The sequence below is a fragment of the Engystomops pustulosus genome, chromosome 3 (genome assembly GCF_040894005.1).
Source record: "Engystomops pustulosus chromosome 3, aEngPut4.maternal, whole genome shotgun sequence".
NCBI classification, from domain to species: Eukaryota; Metazoa; Chordata; class Amphibia; order Anura; family Leptodactylidae; genus Engystomops; species Engystomops pustulosus.
This window is the reverse complement of record NC_092413.1, coordinates 118,724,695-118,745,119: the sequence shown is the minus strand read 5'-3', so window position 1 is coordinate 118,745,119 and position 20,425 is coordinate 118,724,695. Positions and strand designations below refer to the sequence as shown.

At 40.5% G+C, this 20,425-nt stretch overlaps 1 protein-coding gene across 1 annotated transcript in view; it reads right to left on the bottom strand.

The window, feature by feature from the left end:
• The window catches only part of MMS22L (MMS22 like, DNA repair protein), a 73,690-nt gene that overhangs the window by 51,777 nt on the left and 1,488 nt on the right, over window positions 1–20,425 (bottom strand). The window contains exons 2-11 of the mRNA XM_072141929.1: window positions 18,250–18,375; window positions 16,481–16,533; window positions 15,562–15,649; window positions 13,461–13,638; window positions 9,728–9,821; window positions 6,323–6,453; window positions 5,320–5,433; window positions 2,362–2,541; window positions 1,581–1,643; window positions 1,381–1,500 (exon numbers count right to left, since the gene is read on the bottom strand). Coding sequence (XP_071998030.1) covers window positions 1,381–1,500; window positions 1,581–1,643; window positions 2,362–2,541; window positions 5,320–5,433; window positions 6,323–6,453; window positions 9,728–9,821; window positions 13,461–13,638; window positions 15,562–15,649; window positions 16,481–16,533; window positions 18,250–18,375 — 1,147 coding nt within the window. The remainder of the gene's footprint in view (window positions 1–1,380; window positions 1,501–1,580; window positions 1,644–2,361; window positions 2,542–5,319; window positions 5,434–6,322; window positions 6,454–9,727; window positions 9,822–13,460; window positions 13,639–15,561; window positions 15,650–16,480; window positions 16,534–18,249; window positions 18,376–20,425) is intronic.

Here is a 20,425-nt window from a genome sequence, read left to right as displayed (position 1 = left end):
CCGTTACGTGGTTCACCGCCGGCAATAACTTTTTATATTTTGATAGATCAGGCATTTTGAGACGCGGCAATAACTATGTAGACTGTTTACTACGTTTTATATCAATTCTAGAGGGGTGATTTGAACTTTCAGGTTTTTCCTTTTTTTTTACTATTTGAAACTTTTTTTTTACAATTTTTTTTTAGACCCTCTAGATTAACCCTGGATGGCCTGATCGTTCCTACCATATACTGCAATACCACGGTATTGCAGTATATGGCATTTTTGCACAGTGTTCATTACAATGAGCCACTGGCTCATTGTAAAGAATCTTCAGAAACCAGACAGAGGCGGTCATGGAAACCAATTGCAGCCCCCCAATGATGTACGGGGGAGTGACGATTAGATCCAAGATGGCGCCACCCAAGCACCACCGTCTATTAAATGAAACCAGCTACTTTGCTGGCGGTATTAGAAGAGTTAATTAGCGGTGGGCAACAAACCCCACCTCTGTATGAAAAGGGCTCAGCCCATGAGCCCTCTTCATACACCCCCTGCACTGCGCTGTACAGCTACGGCATGGAGCGTCAAGGGGTTAAAGAATCTACCATCAAAATCGTGCATCATAAGGAACTGTGGTAATTTTCTTAAATTTGTTTTCCTCGACTCCCTCCCTTTTAAATAAATGTCTAATTTAAAGCATAACTGTAACGTTATGTCTTTATACCAAATTATTATATGGGATCCCCCCTTTAAAAACAAACAGAACAATGCCCACATTGTGCTGCGCTCCCTTTTTTTCCCAAAGTTATGGCATATTCTGTTCTGAAAGTGTTTGACAAAATTCTTATCAGAGGTGAATTGGCCGGAGACTAATATCTGTCAGTATATGCCCTCAAGCTGAGGCCAGTTAGCTTGCACACAGATTCCATAATGCCTTGTGTTTCCCACAAGTAAATCCACTGAACACTGCACAGTGAGATCTTGTACTTCACTATTCTATGCAGGATCATACTCACAAGAGTCAATTAAAAATATGCATATCACAAGTTCACATAACGGGACGCTAGCGTTGCCCCGGAAGAAGCCTTGCCGGCGAAACCCTAGGTCGGGCGGATAGGAAAGCTAGTGAGTATGATGAACTGAAATAAATTTTAACTTTGTTGGAACGTACCACACCATCTGCCTGCATATTTTCTTCCAGCTACAAATATAACTAAAGGAGGATGATGAGAGTGCAATGGTGCTAGTCTGAATAGTGACATACTTTCAGCAGGAGAAATTGAGGATTGGTGCTGTTCATCGGTGGTTTAAGATGGAATAACGAATAAGAATAATAATATTGGGAGCTCCGGTCATAGTGAAATAATTTTCTCTATTTCTGTGAATTTTACAACTTACCAAGTTTTTGCTGTAATATTCCCATAGTATAGTAGCAACTGTTAAATTTGGTTCCCAGATGTCACACAAAGAGAAACAGCATAGTAGATGCATCCTGAGTTGATCTTCTTGGATTCCAACCTTCAAAACAAAGAAAATTGTATTACAACTTCTCTACAGACTTTTAGCCCAAATGGAACAAGTAGAATGTGGTAACATACCTGCATATTACTAGATTTCTTTAAAAGATCTTCCACAAACTTCCAATGTGACGTTATTGCAATCTGTTAAAGCATGTTTAAATGATACAAAAATATAAATGATAAAGTATAAAATGAAGTGACAAATAAAAGGTTAATACGACACAAAAAATACAGACATACATTGAGGGTGGTCATTTAAGAGATCACATTTAAAAACCTGATGCACCAATGCTGATAAAAGCCTAATCTGTATGATTGTTTACCATGAGGAATCTTTTAAAGGGGGTTGTACCACAAAGTACACTCTCCATGGCATTACAGAGAAACGTTTAAATATTGGGAAGCTCACAACCGGGGCCACATCCATTATTAGAATTGGATATAGAACACACCAATCTTCTCCTGTGGTGTATAGAGGTTGCAATGTAGGAGACGTCTCAATATTGTCAAGTGGTTCAAGTTTCTGAAGCTGAAGTACACAGTGCCCCCAAATCCCCAAATACATGTCCTCTGTGGGACAATCCCTTTGAGACATGCATGATGTACATTAACTAAAAACATTGCTATTGGGAGTTTAAAAATCACTGAATGCGGTAAATAGTGATGCAATGTCTCCTCCACAAACAGGAACAGGTCAGTCAGTGAGAAACATTAAAACATTTCACAAAAACACTGATGCATGCACCTCAAATACTAAAGTAAATTTTAGACGGGGAGAAGGATTTACAGTGTTCCACTGGTCCTTACCCTTTTAAAATGACGCAATTCATGTATTAAATGATAATCCAAAAATACTCACGTTCTCTTCTGCTACACCATTGCGATCTAGTAAATACAACGGTGAAAGATGTGAAATTAACCACCAGCAGAATCCCAAAGGGTCTTTACATTGCACAACACTACAGATGGGATGTGCACCATTTCCACTGGATCCCTGAAGTAAATGCCTTAACAAAGAATTCATCAAATTCCAAAAACTCTTAAAAAAACAAAAAACACAAGTAAATTAAATAAGACACACACACACACACAAAAAAAACTGGGAAAATCTATAAACTCCCCAGCCTAGAAAAACACCAGAAAACCCCCCAACAAATACCCCCGCAGGTCCCCCTTCTGTCTTCAGATCCATTTGTGGTCCCCTTGCATACACCATGATGTAAGCCGCTTGCTGACATCATAGTGTGTGGCGATGGCGGCGCACACACTATGATGTCGGCAAGCGGCTGATGTCATGAGCTGAAGACAGAAGACCTACAGGGGCACCGGAAAGGCGAGTACAGATTTTTTTTTTTCATTGACTGGAGTATAAACAGAGTTTGGGTTTTTCAGCACATTACAGCTTATACTTATATATATATATATATATATCCCTTTAAAAACATCCAACACCAAAAAGATTGTAAACCCAGCACACTGATATACTGGTGTGTGCCCCTTCTGGCAGTATCGGCTCTTCTTAAAAGCAAAAGCATAAGAAGCTTAAAGAAAAAAATGCTTTAACAAATTATGCAAATGAGCCAGAGGGGGCAAAAGGCTCCACCAATCAGCCCAGAGCCATTCAGACTCATTTGTACGCTTTTAACCCCTAGGCGCACCTGGACCTTATAGTACGTCCCAATGGCTAGATACTTAGCGCACCAGGACGCACTATAACGTCCTGCTTCTGGCACCGGCTCCGATCGCGGGCGTTAACCCCTTACACGCCGTGGTCAAGCATGACAGATCCCCCGGTAAGCGGCACGGGGGATCCTACTGTGGATCGGATCCCCCGTGCCGCTTACCGGGGGATCTGATCCTCTTCTGGGCAGCCCCGAAGTCTGACTAGTACTCTGGGACTGCCCGAAGTCCTCAGCAGTCAGATCCCTTCCGGGTCTGACTGTAAACTGTCTGTGCGTGCTCTGCATGCTCAGACAGTTTACACTGCTCTACAATGAAAAAGTATTGTAGAGCAGTGTATTGGACTTGAACCAGCGATCAGAGCATCGCTGGTTCAAGTTCGTTTGTATAAGTAAAAAAAAAAAAAAAAAGTGAAAAACAGTAAAGTTAACACATTAGAATAAATAAAAAATAAATACATTAAAATATAAGCCCCAAAATATGTCACTTTCCCATAAAAATACTATCAAAAACACACAAAAAAGCCACATATTTGGTATTGCCGCATCCGTAACAATCTGTATAATAAAACAGAATCATTACTGGACCTGCACGGTAAACGCCATGGGAAAAAAAAACGCAAAAACGTTCCGAAAAAAGATAATTTTTAATCAATACCCTTTAAAAATGCTCTAAAAAGTGATTTAAAAAAAGTTACGCACTCCAAAATAAGACCACTAAAAAGAACAATCCTTCTTGCAAAAAATTAGCCCTTAACCAGATTTCTAAGCCAAAAAATAAAAAAGTTCTGCATATGAAAGTCGGTGATGCTAAAATTAACATTTTCGTCTAATTACTTTCTATTCAGTAAAAATAGGAAAAAAGTTAAAAAATATATATAAAAAGGAGGTAAAATTAGTATATTATTTTTATTCTATGGGTCACAAAGATACCCATAGAATAAAAATAATATACTAATTTTACGAGATAGTAAACGGCCAAAAAAAATCTGCATCAAAAGTAGAGAATTTAGGACTTTGAAAATAAAGAATTTTTCCAAATTTTAGCCAAATTTATAAAAATTTTTTTTTCATAACTAAATAAAAAAAAAATAACATCCAAATTTTTAAACTAATTTGAAGTACAATGTGTCACGAGAAAAGAATCTCAAAATCCCCTGGATATCTTATAGCGTTCCAAAGCTATAACCACTTATAGTGACACAGGCCAGATTTGAAAAATGGGGCCGCGTCCTTAAGGCCAAAAGAGTCCCGTAGGGGTTAAAAACCTTTTTTTTTGTATAAACAAGAGCATAAGAAGCTAAAAGTGGTGCAGATCCTGCCATGGGGGAGGAGGGGTGTTTCACCGGTACGTCAATGTGCTTGGTTTACAATTTTTTCATCCTGGTGGAAGATGTCCTTTAAAGACATGGCCCTTTTAAGTTTCCATTTTTCACTCCCTACTTTCAAATATCCATAACAAGTTTTATTTTTCTGTGTACAAGCTGTATAAGGGCTTGTTTTCTGCATAACAAATAGAACTTCCTAGTCATGGTATTTAATATTCCACGCCATCTACTGGGAAACTCAAAAAAATAAATGAAAATCCGGTGAAAGTGGCAAACCCCCCCACCACCACACACACATATATTTTGGGGGGGCGTTGTTTTTACGGCCTTCATTGTGCTCTTCAAATGACACCTCACCTTTAGGTCAGTACGATCACAGACATACTAAATTTATCTATGTTTTATAATGCTTCAGTGAATGTAAAAACAAACTAATTCCATGTTGCTATATTCTAGAGCAAATAACTTTTTCATATTTCTGTGTACAAAGCCGTGCAAGGCGTCATTTTTTTCGGGATGAGATGACATTTTCATTGCTACCAATTTGGGGACTGTAAACCTTTTGATTACTTTTTATTAAAATAATTATGTGTTGGGAAATGGCAAAAAAAGTAGAACATTGGACATTTGGGCACTATTTTCCGCCATAAGGGTCAACGCCAGTTTTTGTATTTTCATAGATCGTCCATTTTGGGACAGGACAATGGCTAACAGGTCAATGATTTCATTTGTTTATTTTTATATCAGTTATAAGGGAAGGGAATGATTTGAACTTTTTTTCCCCACACTTCTGATGCTGGTACAACTTACCTCTGAAGAGGATACTTTACTTTTATGATCAAGAAGCTGAATGAGTAAAGTCCACATCTCCTTAATACATAGGCAAGGATAAATGTGACTGTTGAGAGCTTCAGAGAGCCGCACCTGGTTATAAAGCAAACAATGTTAAAGAACTGCCCTGTAAACTGCAATGTGCTTATGATTTTCATCCTTCGCAATATTCAAAAGGTTAAAAGTTAAAACTATATGTAGCACGAAGACACACCACTAACACAAAATGGTAGCTGGCTGGTTATTCCCCACATTACTTTTTTTATTAAATTTTGAAGCCTCAATCAGGCGAGAAAGTATTTATCCACTTGCTGTTGTAGCCCTTTTCTATTTTTGGATTTCTGCTGTTCTAATGCTGCCTTCCAATCCCCATTAAAGGACATCTGCCACCAGAATCAAAGACTGTAAATCAAGCACACTTACATGTTGATGTGTGCCTCCTCTGGCAGGACCTGCTCTTCTTTTAGCTTCCTATACCCTTGTTTTTAAGAAAAAAAAGGCTTTATAAAATACGCAAATCAGCATTCATTAACACCTATGGAGCCCTAAACTCGGGCTCATTTACATAATTTTAAAAGCCTTTTTTTGGTAAAAATCAGGACATAGGAAGCTAAGAGAAGAGCAGATGCTGCCAGAGGGGGCACACACACCAGTATGTCAGTGTGCTTGGTTTACAATCCTTCATCCTGGGGATAGATGCCTGAATAAATGTATCCACGGTGCCGAGTATGAGCCATCTGCCCGAGACACAAAAGCTAAAGCAGGTCCTATTCCTGCCCACCAATAGGGAGCAGATTCCTCTAACTGAAGCGGTTGTAGCTGGCCAGAAACTATATAAAATATAAGTATGAAGTAACACACACACACACAAAAAAAAAAATGTAAAATTACATTACAGTAAATATAAAAATATGAAATTTATAATGACCTGGCTGTCTAATTACTGGTTCTTTTATAACAATATACTAACATGAGGAAGTACCTTAGAATACCTAGTAGCTGCCACAGCAACGAGACTGCACATGAGGTTTTTACAGTGCTCTTCAAATAAGCTCACGTTGGTTAAGTTTTCTCCAATCAGATTTATATATTGATGTGCATACACAATTTGACCTACAAAATAACACAAGTAAAATAAAACTAATTAAACATGTAGCATAATAAAATTCTAAAAGTACACTTGATAACCATGTAAAGGGCAATTCCCACAAAGACAATTCTGAAATATACTCAGGATAAATTTTTTTTTTTTAAAAACACATTCTCTAATTCACGGTTATTAACAAAAATACAATAGGTACTCGAGTATAAGCCATAATTTTTGTGCTGAAAATTCCCCACTTATACTTGGAGATATATATATATATATATACACACATATATACACACACTCACCAGCCACTTTATTAGGTACACCATGCTAGTGACGGGTTGGACCCCCTTTTGCCTTCAGAACTGCCTCAATTCTTCGTGGCATAGATTCAACAAGGTGCTGGAAGCATTCCGCAGAGATTTTGGTCCATATTGACATGATGGCATCACACAGTTGCCGCAGATTTGTCGGCTGCACATCCATGATGCGAATCTCCTGTTCCACCACATCCCAAAGATGCTCTATTGGATTGAGATCTGGTGACTGTGGAGGCCATTTGAGTACAGTGAACTCATTGTCATGTTCAAGAAACCAGTCTGAGATGATTCCAGCTTTATGACATGGCGCATTATCCTGCTGAAAGTAGCCATCAGATGTTGGGTACATTGTGGTCATAAAGGGATGGACATGGTCAGCAACAATACTCAGGTAGGCTGTGGCGTTGCAACGATGCTCAATTGGTACCAAGGGGCCCAAAGAGTGCCAAGAAAATATTCCCCACACCATGACACCACCACCACCAGCCTGAACCGTTGATACAAGGCAGGATGGATCCATGCTTTCATGGACGCCAAATTCTGACCCTACTATCCAAATGTCACAGCAGAAATCGAGACTCATCAGACCAGGCAACGTTTTTCCAATCTTCTACTGTCCAATTTCGATGAGCTTTTGCAAATTGTAGCCTCAGTTTCCTGTTCTTAGCTGAAAGGAGTGGCACCCGGTGTGGTCTTCTGCTGCTGTAGCCCATCTGCCTCAAAGTTTGACATACTGTGCGTTCAGAGATGCTCTTCTGCCTACCTTGGTTGTAACGGGTGGCGATTTGAGTCACTGTTGCCTTTCTATCAGCTCAAACCAGTCTGCCCATTCTCCTATGACCTCTGGCATCAAGGCATTTCCGCCCACAGAACTGCCGCTCACTGGATGTTTTTTCTTTTTTGGACCATTCTCTGTAAACCCTAGAGATGGTTGTGCGTGAAAAATCCCAGTAGATCAGCAGTTTCTGAAATACTCAGACCAGCCCTTCTGGCACCAACAACCATGCCACGTTCAAAGGCACTCAAATCACCTTTCTTCCCCATACTGATGCTCGGTTTGAACTGCAGGAGATTGTCTTGACCATGTCTACATGCATAAATGCACTGAGTTGCCGCCATGTGATTGGCTGATTAGAAATTAAGTGTTAACGAGCAGTTGGACAGGTGTACTTAATAAAGTGGCCGGTGAGTGTATATACTGTATATAATAAACTGAGTACTCACCATTCCGAAGCCCCGGGCAGGTCCGTGACTGCTCCGTGCGCACGGGCCAGCCGGCGCACGGAGGTGTCGCAGACCTGCAGCCTGCATGAAGAAAGAAGAGGCCCTGCCCACGGAGCGGTTGCGGACCTGCCACACACATGAAGATGGAAGAGGAGCTGCGTCGTAATGGTGACACACACACACACTGTATATAATAAACTGAGTACTCTCCATTCCGACGCAGCTCCTCTTCAATCTTCATAAGTGTGGCAGGCCCGCAACAGCTCCGTGGGCAGCGCCTCTTCTTTCTTCATGCAGGCTGCAGGTCCGCGACACCTCCGTGCGCACGGAGCAGTCATGGACCTGCCCGGGGCTTTGGAATGGTGAGTACGCAGTTTATATTTTTTACCGCCAAGCTATACCCTAAAGGAGGCTGGCCGGCGATACACTCTAAAGGCGCGGTTGGCTGGCTAGATACATTACAAAATATTGCAGCAAAGAACCACTGCTAACAGCCGCGGTCGGTGTTTGCACCGATAGCAGCTGTTAACCTCTTGTTTGCAGCCGGCAAAGACGGGACTTTGCACCATGTTTCTTGAGGTCATCGCTCGCCCAAACGTCATGAAGGGGGGGGGGGGGGGAAATTGGTTGCCATGATAGCCTCGTTCTTCGTCAGACCCGAGGCTGCTTGGCTTGTGAGGATTCGTTACAATGAGCCACTGGCTCATTGTAATGAATCCAATGCAAAAACGCCATATACTGCAAAACAGTAGTATTGCAGTATATGGCAAGAACAATCAGACTATCTAGGGTTAATGTACCCTAGAGTGTCTAAGAAATAGTGAAAAAAATTTTTTAAAAAAATAAAATAAATAAAAATGATAAAAATAGCAAAAATCAACCCCCTTATCCTAGAACTGATATAAAACATAAAAAGTAAAAAATCAAACACATCAGGTATTGCTGCGTCCCAAAATGTCAGATCAAAATTTAAAAATGGTTATTGCCAGCGGGGACCTCCATAGCGGAAAACTGCGCCCTAAAGTCCGAAACGGGACTTTTACACCATTTTACATCATATAAAAAATGTAATAAATAGTGATTAAAATGATGCAGACCTCAAAACGGTAGCAATGAAAACGTCAGCTCATTTAACAAAAAAATGACACATCAAACAGCTCCATACACCAAAGTATGAAAAAGTTATTAGCGTCAGAAGATGGCAACATTTTTTTTTCTCTTTTTCATACACATTTAATTTTTGAAAATGCATTAAAACGCAATAAATCCTGTACAAAATTATGTTATCACAGTAATTGTACCAAACCAAAGAATAAAGCGGAGGTGTTATTTGGAGCGCATAGTAAAAGCCGTAAAAACTGAGCCCAAAAGAACGTGACGCACATGTGGTTTGTTTTCAATTTTTCCACATTTGGAATTTTTTTCCAGCTTTTGTTATGCACAAAATAAGCCCTCACACAGCTCTGCATAGAAAATTTTTTTAAAAAAAGTTATGGATTTTTGAAGGTGGAGAGCGAGCAATGAGGGAAAAAACCCTGCGTCCTTAATAGGTTAATAGAAACCTACCATCAAAACCAGAGGCAATAACTCATAGATCCGGGCACTGACTGTTTTAATCGTCTTATATTTGTTATCCACAGCCCTCTTGCTTCTAAAATTTTAACATTTTGCCAATGAGCGGTGGTTGGCAATTTCCCTTTAAAGCGATAGTATGAAACAGTGAAGAGTAAATGAATAAAAAAAAAACAGTAACCTTGCAACTTTTCTCCTAAAATGTGCAGAATTTCTAAAATAGACCAATGTATATCAAGGTGAAGATGAAGTAGATGCCAGGAAGCTGGGAGGGCCTAAAACAATAAAGAAAAGTACATTAAAATTATACATATTTAAGGGTGCCCAATTCAATTTGTTTTTCCAAATACGCTAAAAAGCAGTCAGTGAGCCTAAAACTTTATTTGGGGGAGAAAGAAAAAAAAAAAAAAAAAAAAAAAAAAAAAAAAAAAAGGTGTCAAAACTTTTTTAGTTGCTTATGAAAGCTACAGCAATTTATAAAATGAAAGCCGAGCTCGAATTGGTTGTCATTAGAAACCAGAACAGTTTTGCTTTCAGCTAGTTTTCATGAGGTGCAGTGCATTTCAGTAGATCCAGGCACTTAACCCCTTCACGCTCCACGGCATATATGTACGGCGCAGAGGGGCGTGGGTGTATGATAAGAGCTCACGGGCTGAGCTGAATAAAGGAGGTGTTATTTGGAGAGCACAGTGACAAATGTAAAAACTGAGCCCACAGGTAAGGACAAATGCTTTTTTTGCCCATTTCTCCACATTTGGAATTTTTTTCCAGCTTCTCAGTACACGACATGGAATAATAAATAACTTCACTGAAGTAAAATTTGTTACTAAAAAATAAAGCAAAGAAAGCAGCCCACCTACCCTGAACCTTCAGGTCGCTATGCAGCCCTCCTGGCAATTCTCCTGGGCATATCCAAGCTGTACACTAATGGAACAGGTGGCTCTGCCCTTAAAGGACACCTGTCATCAGGTCTGTGTCACTAGTCTCGTCACTACTACCTGTTGGAGCAGCTCACAAGGATCCCATCCCAGCCTTTATCTAGTTATTTCATACATTATTCATTGTAAAATAATCTATTTTTTATCATGTAAATGAGGCTGGTCACATGGTCATAGGCAGTGATGTCACCCCTGTTACCCTTTCCCTTTCCTCCCCCTGCTCATGTCTGTGTGTAATGTATAGTAAAGTATTGCTGGTATCAGTGCTGCATCTGCTGACATGCTGCATCCTCCTAATATACAGGTGAGAGACACAGACATCAGCTACACATGAATCTGACATGTTCTGCTGTAACATGGCTGCCTGCAGCTGCTGTATCTCTCCTAAACACACACACACACACACGCACACACAGGCTGCAGGGGGAGTCAGCACCATAAAGCACATCATTATACAGGCTGTCAGTCAAGCACTGGGGGTGTGGCTGTGCCTCCCACTCATGAATAGAGTGGACAGCTTGAATATGCTAATGCTTCATTGGACATTTCACAGGTCATTTGCATACAGCTTTAGGACCTCATTGCTTAGGTTTACAGGCATGTAGAGGGACAATGAAGGGATAGAGGCAATGCTCTCTAATGGCAGTTTATGAAAATATATTTACTTTAGGGGGGTTATTTTGCATGACGGGTTCTCTTTAACCCCTTAACGCTCTGCGCCGTAGCTCTACGGCGCAGAGGTATAAGGGATGTGTGAAGAGGGCTCACGGGCTGAGTCCTCTTCATACAGAGGTGGGGGTTTTTGCATTTTGCACAAAACCCCCACCGCTAATAACCGCGGTCGGTGCTTGCACCGATCGCGGCTATTAACCCCCTAAACGCCGCCGGCAAAGTCGCCATCTTTTTTTCGATTGCCACGCCCCCGAACGTCATCGGGGGGGCGGCGATCGGTTGCCATAGTAGCCTCGTGTCTTCTTTTGACACGAGACTATCTGGCAGCTGCAGATTCGTTACAATGAGCCAGTGGCTCATTGTAATGAATGTGCTGCAAAGATGCCATATATTGCAATACAGAAGTATTGCAGTATATGGTAGCAGCGATCTGACCATCTAGGGTTAATGTACCCTAGATGGTCTAAAAGATAGTGAAAAAAAAAAGAAAAAAAAAAGTTAATAAAAAAAATTAATAAAATATTAAAAGTTCAAATCACCCCCCTTTCCCTAGAACGGATATAAAACATAACAAACAGTTAAAATCACAGACACATTAGGTATCGCCGCGTCCCAAAATGCCCGATCTATCAAAATATAAAAACGGTTACGGCCGGCGGTGACCTCCGAGGCGGGAAATGGCGCCCAAAATGTCCGAAATGCGACTTTTACACCTTTTTACATAACATAAAAAATGAAATAAAAAATGATCAAAATGTCGCACAGACCTCAAAATGGTAGCAATGAAAACGTCGCCTCATTTCGCAAAAAATGACCCCTCACACATCTCCGTGCGCCAAAGTATGAAAAAGTTATTAGCGTCAGAAGATGGCAAAATTTTTTTTTTTCTTTTTTGTACACATTCGTTTAATTTTTGAAAATGTATTAAAACACAATAAAACCTATATAAATTTGGTATCACCGCGATCGCACCGAACCAAAGAATAAAGTAGGCTTGTTATTTGGAGCGAAGAGTGAAAGTCGTAAAAACTGAGCCCACAAGAACGTGACGCACGTGCGGTTTTTTTTCAATTTTTCCACATTTGGAATTTTTTTCAGCTTCGCAGTACACGGCATGTTAAAATAAATAACATTACGGGAAAGTAAAATTTGTTACGCACAAAATAAGCCCTCACACAGGTCTGTACACGGAAAAATGAAAAAGTTATGGATTGTTGAAGTTGGAGAGCGAGAAATGAGGCGAAAAACCCTCCGTCCTTAAGGGGTTAACATCCTGAGCGACAGGAAAAAAAAAAAGCAGGCAAAGGTGATGTGGAGGGTTTTTTAACCCCTTCCTGCCGCAGCCCTTTTTAGTTTTTGCGTTTTCATTTTCCACTCCCCACCTTCAAAAATCTATAACTTTTTTATTTTTCCATGTAAGGAGCTATACGAGGGCTTGTTTTCTGCGTAACAAATTGCACTTCATAGTGACAGCATTTAATATTCCATGCCATGTACTGAGAAGCGGTGGAAAAAAAATCCAAATGCAGTGAAATTGGTGGAAAAAAAACAAAAACAAAAAAAAGTGTGTTTGCGCCATTATCTTGTGGGCTTGGATTTTATCGCTTTCACTGTACACCCCAAATGATAGGTCTTCTTTATTCTTTGGGTCGGTATGATTACGGGGTTACCGAATTCGTTTAGGCTTTATAATGTTTTCATACATTTACAAAAATTAAAACCTCTAAAAAATAAATAAAATACCTAATGAGTTTATGATTTTTACTGTTTATTTATATCAGTTCAAAAGAAAGGGGGGGGGGCAAATTGAATTTTTAGGTTTTATTTTTTTTTTTCGTTTTATTTTTACTATTTTTTCAGATTTCCTAGGTTACTTTAACCCTAGGTTGTCTGATCGATCCTATCATATACTGCCATACTACACTACTTATGGCAGTATAAGGAGATTTTCCTCCTCATTCATTACAACGTGCTGATCACACATTGTAATGAAAGGATTAAAAAGAGACAGCCCTGGGTCTTCGGTATACCCGAGGCTGTCATGGCAACGGATCGCGGCTCCCCGATGACATCACAGGGAGTGACTATCCTCGGCAAGATGGCGGCGCCCATGCATAACATGTTGGTAAGGAGTTAAATGGTTCCTGGTGTTTGTTATTTGTCCCAGTGAGACGGGGGAGCACTCCTCCCGGTGTGCCGGAAAACTATAATTGTTTGCATGCAGCAGAGTTGTATAACCTCTTCATCAACATAACATTACCCCTGGCCTTGAGTTAAGACTAGCCACAAAGATATCACACCAACCTTGCCATGATGTTGAATTGAAAATGCTCCAAGAATGTGGCTTGGGAGGTCACCAACACATCCAATGAACAAGCTCAGCCCATGTAGCTCTTCTATCAGTTTGCAAGGAAGCTGAGCATCCATTTCCTCATAGGGATGGACTAAAGAACATTCAGTCGGCTTTGAAGAATTTATAAACCTAAAAAATAAAAAATAAATTGGATGTCAATAAATCACTTCTCAGCGACATTTCCTTCTATGGATGGAACAGGTGTAAAAATAACTTTACACCTGCCCTGGTCGCTATCTTTAATTATAAACTTAAAGGAAACCTACCTTTTTATTTCATGCATTATGAAGCAAACATACCTTGAGACTGCTGTAGCTACATTGATGCAGCAGCATATCTGGTTCAATTCCGGAGTTGAGTGGTTTTTGCGGAAAAAACAATTATGACATTCAGGACCTGGGGAAAGCTGAATTACATGCTTCTTGCAGTAGATAAAACATTACACAACTGTCTGCACTGTTCCAGACAGGACTGAGCTGGATCACTCATAAATAGCAGCTGGGGGGATGGTGCAGCAATTACTTCTACCTGTCAGTGATTACATCATTCTCCTCAGCAGTTTAAGAAGAGAAGCGCTGAGCCAAGCAAAGAAGCGACAGACTCATTATCCTGAATTTTATAAGTTTTTTCAGCAAAACCACTCAGCTCAGGGATTAAACTAGATATGTTTCTGCATCAGGGTAGCTACAGCACCAGGTATGTTTGGTTCATAATGCATCAAATCAAATGGTAGATTTTCTATAACTGCTGACCTCTGATGGTATACAGAGGAACAGTTGCAACATCACATAGACAACACACACTGCTACAGTCTTAGGCCCTTTGCACACAGCTGTTATATCTTGCTGCTGGATATACGTCCCCATAGACGCCGGTATGGTGCAATATGCAGTTTTGCGCTAGGGGGAAAAAAAAAAAAAAATCATGCTCCATCTTTCCCTTAAAGGGGTGATAGATAGATAATAGGACTTGGATAGATAAATAGGTAACAGCTTCTCACATGTTTCTGATCTTTAGCTACTTTCCTGCTAGTCAGGGACAGGGGCCCTTTGCAGGACAGCAGGGTAACATGGAGGGACAGTGCATGGTGGAGAGTACAGGAGGAGGACTGCATCAGGAGAGGTCAGAGCTCAGCCTGTTCCTTGTGTTATCTCTGCAGCCTCCTGTGTGACCTGACTAATGGTGGAGGGCGGAAGGGCTGCTACATTGCTATGATCCATGTTAGGGGAGGACTCCTCAGTGCAGCAGATAGCCATGTCTGGCTGCAGTTACCTTGTATCTGCTGCTGTAAGCTCCTGTGAAGTTGGTAAGCAGTGGCAATCACAGCACAATATCTGTCCCTCCTCTCTCACTTCCTATTGGCTGCAGTGTGTCAGCTGATCTCTCAGTGTGGAGAAGAGCTGTGAGCAGTGGAGTGATCTGTAGTGCAGAGCCGCTGGGGGAATCCCTGTGCGCAGACTCGGCCAGAACAGCTGTAGCTCAGGACGGGACACAGCTACCACCAGGGGGTGCCAGCAACCAGAACAAGAGGAGTTCTCTCAGTAAGGCTGCAGATTTTGTAATAAGTGTAAATGGTGAAAGTACTTGTCACAATGCATTGGACCCAATTACAGCCATTTGCTATGGTGACACAACCCCTTTAATGTAATGTAGCAGAGCTCTCCACTCCAGCATACTGCCATGTGCTCACCCAGACTACAGCCATGCGAGCATACATGTGTGTGCGAATGTAGCCTTATAGTTGCAGCAGCGATAAAATCGTGCGATGGGAGGCACAATGGCGGTTTTGAGGCAAGAACCGAGGTAATTATGTTTGGGTTTTTTTTAATGTTGATGTAAAAATAATGCAGTCCTGATCCTAGACAACCAGTTTAAAGGAAATTTACCATCAAAATGAAGCATGATAAACCAGGGGCACTTATTCATAGATACAAGCACTGACTGTGGTAATTTTTTTTAATTCTCTGCCAATGTAGAGGAAAGATGGAACCATTTTGAAATAAATATCTGTGACATAACTTCATATTATAGTACAAATACAACAAAACTTGCCTGTATGAAAATACTTTTACATAATGCAAAAAGTTTGTGCACTGGTTTCGTATTTCTTCAGCTTCATTGTGAATGTTATTTACTTGCCCTTGTGGGAGAAAGAAAAAAAAAAGTACACTTATACATAGTACAGACAATAGTTTATACGGTCTACATCACAAAAGTTTTGCTTTATAGTGAAAAGGGTTTTCCATTAAAAACAAATGTGCTCAGCCTGCTGCATTAATTTAAACCATTTTGAAACATTCACCCATATACAGGGATATTTAAATAATATAGACAGATCCAATCTACATGTTCTCTTCATAAATGTAATGCAAGATAGTTGCTGCATTGGTAGTGCTTAGCAGCTGAACTAAAGGTCTATTCCCAGGATAAGAAGTTTCCCATTATTGGTCCAATGTAATGTAATTAGTGGGGTAAACAGAAAAATTAAATCATGCCAGCAGCACAGTGCTTCATGTAACAAGGGCAAAGCGCTGATCAATGGGATTTATTTATCCCCATACAGTAGTCATGGGTTTGACCATACAAAGCCACAGACATTGTTAGGAAGAAAGATCTGTGTGAGCATTTTTTTTTTATAAGCAGGACTGAAAAATGCATTAATATTCCAGTATTGTAGCTGGACTTTTTTTGATCGATGTTCACTCCTGTGTGAAATATTGAGCACAGCCCCCCCCTTTTACCACTCTGAGCAGGTAAAGAAGAGGGCAGCTTGAGGAAACTTCCCCAGTGCTCCAACTTCAGCTACAATCCAGTAATATACAAACTTTATTTCACAGCCCTGCTGTTACTAACTGACCCAAAGGTATGGTTACACATTTCTCCAGAACTGCTCCCCAACACCATCTGCAGCTTTGTATGGTTAACACTGCAAGTAGACACTTTCACACAGCAGAAATAAACAGATGCTTACCAAAGTCAAACGAAATGGGTTGTGCCAAACCTTCAAGTGCATTTATTTTTTGTCTTAAAAAAAACACAAAAAAATGAATATAGTTAATAAGCAGAAAACAAAACACTAACATTTACCAGACTTGATAAGGTAAATACTATAACCCCATTTCCATTCCCCCTCTAGTATCTTCCAATAGAAATTTTCATTTTTCTGTTCACAGACCAGTATGAAGGCTAGTTTATGGGAGACAACTTGTACATCCTAGAAATGGAATGTACAATATACTGCAAAAAAAAAAAAAAAAAAAAATGATATGCAGGCGGTCCCCTACTTAAGGGCACCCAACTTACAGACGGACCCCTCTGATCTCTGGTGAAGCTTCCTGAATGCTTTATTGATAATCCTTGGTCCCCTTACAAAAAATTTAAACTCGTAATTTTTTTTTCTGGAGCTACAATTATAAGATATACAGTTTCGACTTACATACACACACTGTATGTGATCACGGAAGCCAGCCCATCGCAGCCACATGACCTCTGGAATGACTTCCGATTGGTCCAATGCATCTTTTATAGATTACCTCTGACCGGGATGACGCCACCCCCAGTCGAAGGCTCAGTACGAGCAGAAACACGTGTCAGGGACGCAGTCATCCCCGGACATTGGAGCTTTTCATATCTTCTAACCTGGTACGGTCTGGTATTCCACTATATGTGCCCCTCCATTACTTCTACATGGCGCGAGCCCCTATGATTTGGGAATTGATTACGGAATTTGGCGCTATATAAATAAAGATTATGATTATTATAGTCAGTTCAAAAGGAGCAGGCGTGGTTCACTGGCAGCCTGGAGAAAACTTGAGTCAACTTCTTAAGAGAAGAGTCAACTCTATGGCTGTAATCACGTTACAGTGCCTTGGTGGCAGAACATTTTAGGCGATAAAGGGAGGAGGACTTTTAACCCCTTTACCATAAAATTTTACTGGTGTGAGAAATAAAATTTTGGTTTGATTTAATGTTTTATGAACCAAACATACCATGAGAGTGCTGTAGCTACACTGATGCAGGATCATATCTTGCTTAATCCCTAGGCCGAGTGGTTTTGCTGATAAAAAAAAAAAAAAAAAAAATTATGATAATGAAGCGGTCTAGTTTCTGTGGTTGGGCTCTGCGTGGTTCCTAACACATTAGTTATGCACTGCTTCACAGTATGGATGTAATCACTGGGTTGTACCTGAAGGCAGAAAATTCAATTGCTGCACCATCCCCCATCTGCTGTGTATGAGCGATCCAGGTTGATTAGTCATATTTGGGCCAAGCCCAGTGTAACTTGTGCAATAATGCAATCCAGCTTTCACAAGGTCCTGAATGTTATAATTGTTTTTTCAGCAAAACCACTAAACTCAGGGATTAACCAAGATATGATCCTGCATCCTACAGCATTCTCAAGGTATATTTGCTTCATAATGCATCAAATCAAAATGGTAGATTTCCTTTAAGTAGCTAAGGAACTTGCATCTATGTGCCCAGACAAATGACACATGTCCTGCATGATCCTAAAGCATGTGCCGTAAATACACAATGACGCTGGCTTTAGAGACACAAACTGCCCTCTGCTTCCAGACCGCCCACTGTATAATTACAGTTAGCAGCTTGCAATAATGTTACCCTGGATAAGCCCCAAAAAAAAAAAAATTGTAGCACATCCCCTTTAACATACACACACAAAAAAAACAAACACATAAAACATATTTGTGGTACAACAGATGCCCAAAAAAAAGTCTATACCTTAGCAAACCAAAAAGGATATTGGTTGATTCGACAAGGGCAGTTTCAGTGACCCACTGAAAGCCAAAAATCTCAACCGTATCAGTCTCATAGTCAGTGGGAGATGGATCAAGCTTCAATAACAGCCTGGATGAAAAGAAAAAGATAACACATATATTATACTAAACATATGAATCACACAAATACGTATGGCATAAGTCAATGTGTATATTATTCATGCTTCAAGAGTTGACATCTTTTTTAGCTCAGCTACACTTGCATTTACAGGTGAGGGCACAGTGGAATTACCTATGTGCTAAATTCCTATAGGATCACATTAGTCCCAGGCCAAAAATGTACCTGTAGTACAACAGCAAAATCGCATGCGTTCATTTCATCTTGATCACATCGGCGCACATGCAACGGATCAGTGATGGTGAACTTCTAAGAGTGTAAGATCCCATACTTCCACCCAAAACCCAGACATCCCATATGCGGTATGCAATGTGGCAGAGCTTATTCCTCCTTGCTCTACCAAAGCATCCAATAGTATCTGCGTCCTGAGGCAGGAGGTGACATTTGGATTTTGATTGTAGCTTTCCTCTGGGACCCTCTTAAACAATAGGGGCACAAGGGCTTGTATTCTTTGTAACAAATTTTACTTAAAGGGGTATTCTCGCCTGGGCATTCACATTCAGTTTCACTAATCTTCCATTTATAAACATTTCTTCAATTGAATGTTATTAAAAAAAATGTTCCTGTGTGAAGATAATTTCTCATAAATGTAGTCATTCTGTCCCTTAGAAACGAGATGGCTTCCTCGGTTACGACCACGTCACACTCTGGCAGCGGGGGCCAGACATGCGCTATAGAGTCCTGTCTGACCTCCAGGATTCAGCAATCATTACCACCGGACGGCTGTGGGACCTGCAGTAACTCCCGGACATTTCATATACAAAAACCTTTTTTTTCTTTGTGCAATCCCTCCAGCAGACGTGGCCATATCCGAGGAAGCTATCTCGTTTCTAATGGACAAAATGACTACATTTATGAGAAATTATCTTCACACAGGAACATATTTTTTAATAACATCTAATTGAAGAAATGTTTATATATGGCAGATTTAGCAAACTGAATGTGAACGCCCAGACGAGAATACCCCTTTAATGGCGACGGCATTTCATATTCCTTACCGCTTACTGGGAAAAAAAATTCCAAATGCAATCGCTCCATTTTCTTGTGGGCACAGTTTTTAGGACTAATTGTGCGCTCAAAATGACACCTCTACTTTATTCATTGGGTCAGTACGATCACAGGGATACCAAATTTATATAGGTTACATTATGTTTTAATATATGTGAATGAAGTAAAACCCTTTGTACAAAAAAATATATATATATATATATATATATATATATATATATATATATATATATATATATACTCACCGGCCACTTCATTAGTTACACCTGTCCAAGTGCTCGTTAACACTTAATTTCTAATCAGCCAATCACATGGCGGCAACTCAGTGCATTTAGGCATGTAGACATGGTCAAGACAATCTCCTGCAGTTCAAACCGAGCATCAGTATGGGGAAGAAAGGTGATTTGAGTGCCTTTGAACGTGGCATGGTTGTTGGTGCCAGAAGGGCTGGTCTGAGTATTTCAGAAACTGCTGATCTACTGGGATTTTCACACACAACCATCTCTAGGGTTTACAGAGAATGGTCCGAAAAAGAAAAACATCCAGTGAGCGGCAGTTCTGTGGGCGGAAATGCCTTGTTGATGCCAGAGGTCAATGGGCAGACCACCCGTTACAACCAAGGTAGGCAGAAGAGCATCTCTGAACGCACAGTACGTCAAACTTTGAGGCAGATGGGCTACAGCAGCAGAAGACCACACCGTGTGCCACTCCTTTCAGCTTAGAACAGGTAACTGAGGCTACAATTTGCACAAGCTCATCGAAATTGGACAGTAGAAGATTGGAAAAACGTTGCCTGGTCTGATGAGTCTCGATTTCTGCTGCGACATTTGGATGGTAGGGTCAGAATTTGGCGTCAACAACATGAAAGCTTGGATCCATCCTGCCTTGTATCAACGGTTCAGGCTGGTGGTGGTGGTGTCATGGTGTGGAGAATATTTTCTTGGCACTCTTTGGGCCCCTTGGTACCAATTGAGTATCGTTGCACCGCCACAGC